This window comes from Scomber japonicus, chromosome 19, assembly GCF_027409825.1.
Source record: "Scomber japonicus isolate fScoJap1 chromosome 19, fScoJap1.pri, whole genome shotgun sequence".
Taxonomy (NCBI): Eukaryota; Metazoa; Chordata; class Actinopteri; order Scombriformes; family Scombridae; genus Scomber; species Scomber japonicus.
Window position 1 is genome coordinate 18726959 of NC_070596.1, and position 1159 is coordinate 18728117.

The 1159-nt window shown below is 43.2% G+C and overlaps 1 protein-coding gene across 1 annotated transcript; it reads right to left on the reverse strand.

The window, feature by feature from the left end:
* Positions 1 to 327: 327 nt before the first annotated feature.
* LOC128380049 (myosin light chain 4-like) lies at positions 328 to 948 on the reverse strand. The gene has a single exon (XM_053339724.1). The coding sequence runs from the start codon at positions 934 to 936 to the stop codon at positions 328 to 330; it is 609 nt and encodes a 202-aa protein (XP_053195699.1). The 5' UTR covers positions 937 to 948.
* Between the last annotated feature and the right edge of the window lie 211 nt (positions 949 to 1159).

The following is a 1159-nucleotide window of genomic DNA, read 5'->3' on the forward strand; positions in this document are numbered from 1 at the left end:
TACTAACCCTTTTCTTTCTGAATTTAAATGTTGGGTTTTTGGGAAATGACAAGTGAGAAGCAGTTTGTAATCACATTTCCTTTATTAATGGATTTTTCCCTATGGATGTCTATATATTATCTCATTGGCATTTCATTATGTTTATTAAAAAGAACTAATCATGGGTCTTGCAGCCAACACTTTTCACTGAACATTAACAGCTGCTTTTGGCTGCATGAAAATAATGTAACAGACTTGCTCACCTCTAAATTGACAAATGTTAAGCAAGGCTCCAAAAAAGTGGAGAAAACAGAGGTAAAATTAAGTCTTTATGGTTAAATGTTGTGTTCATCCAGAGAGAATATGCTTTACAAATGAGGCATAGTTGATACAGCCATTGGCATCCTCCTGTCCAGCCATCAGTCTGTCCACTTCGTCCTCTGTCATCCTCTCTCCCAGTGTTGCCAGCACGTGACGCAGCTCTGCTCCCATGATGGTGCCATTGCCTTCCTTGTCAAAAACCCTGAGACCCTCCACAAAATCCTCAAAATTGCCTTGATCTTTTGCACGGGAGATATGTTGCAGCATTGGCAGGAAGGTCTCAAAGTCTACCATTTTAGAGCTCATTTCCTCTGGTCGTGGTTTTCCAAGTACTTTGAGCACATCTGAATTGGTAGGGTTCTGGCCCAGAGCTCTCATCACGTCTCCACACTGGGCATACGTGATCTTCATTTCTCCAGTTGGTGTGCGGTCGAACAAGGTGAAGGCCTCCTTGAACTCCTCGATCTGGTCAGCCGAGTACTCAAGAGTGATGCTTTTAGGGTCAAATGCAGGTTCCTTGGGAGGCTCAGGCACTGGCTCTGGAGGTGGAGCTTGCTTAGCAGCTGGAGCTGCATCTTTCTTAGGCTCTGGCTTTTTGGGCTCAGGTTTTTTTGGTTCAATCTTCTTTGGTGCCATGTCAATAAAGGATTCAGAGGTGAGCTGGTACTTGCTGATGAACAAGCAAGAGTCTGAAGCGGGTGAAAGTGATTACCAAACACAGTGGGCCACCTTCTCTTCCGATGCTTTTATATGTGCATTGTCTAGGGAGCCAGATTGCAATTTCCAACTGTGTACTATAAAAGGAAGAAATCCAAAATAGATCCTCATAGCAAGTGATGTCAACATTAAGTATTGTTCT

Coding starts and splice junctions, on each gene's coding strand:
- LOC128380049 (XM_053339724.1), bottom strand. CDS start 936: ATGGCACCAAAGAAGATTGAACCAAAAAAACCTGAGCCCAAAAAGCCA.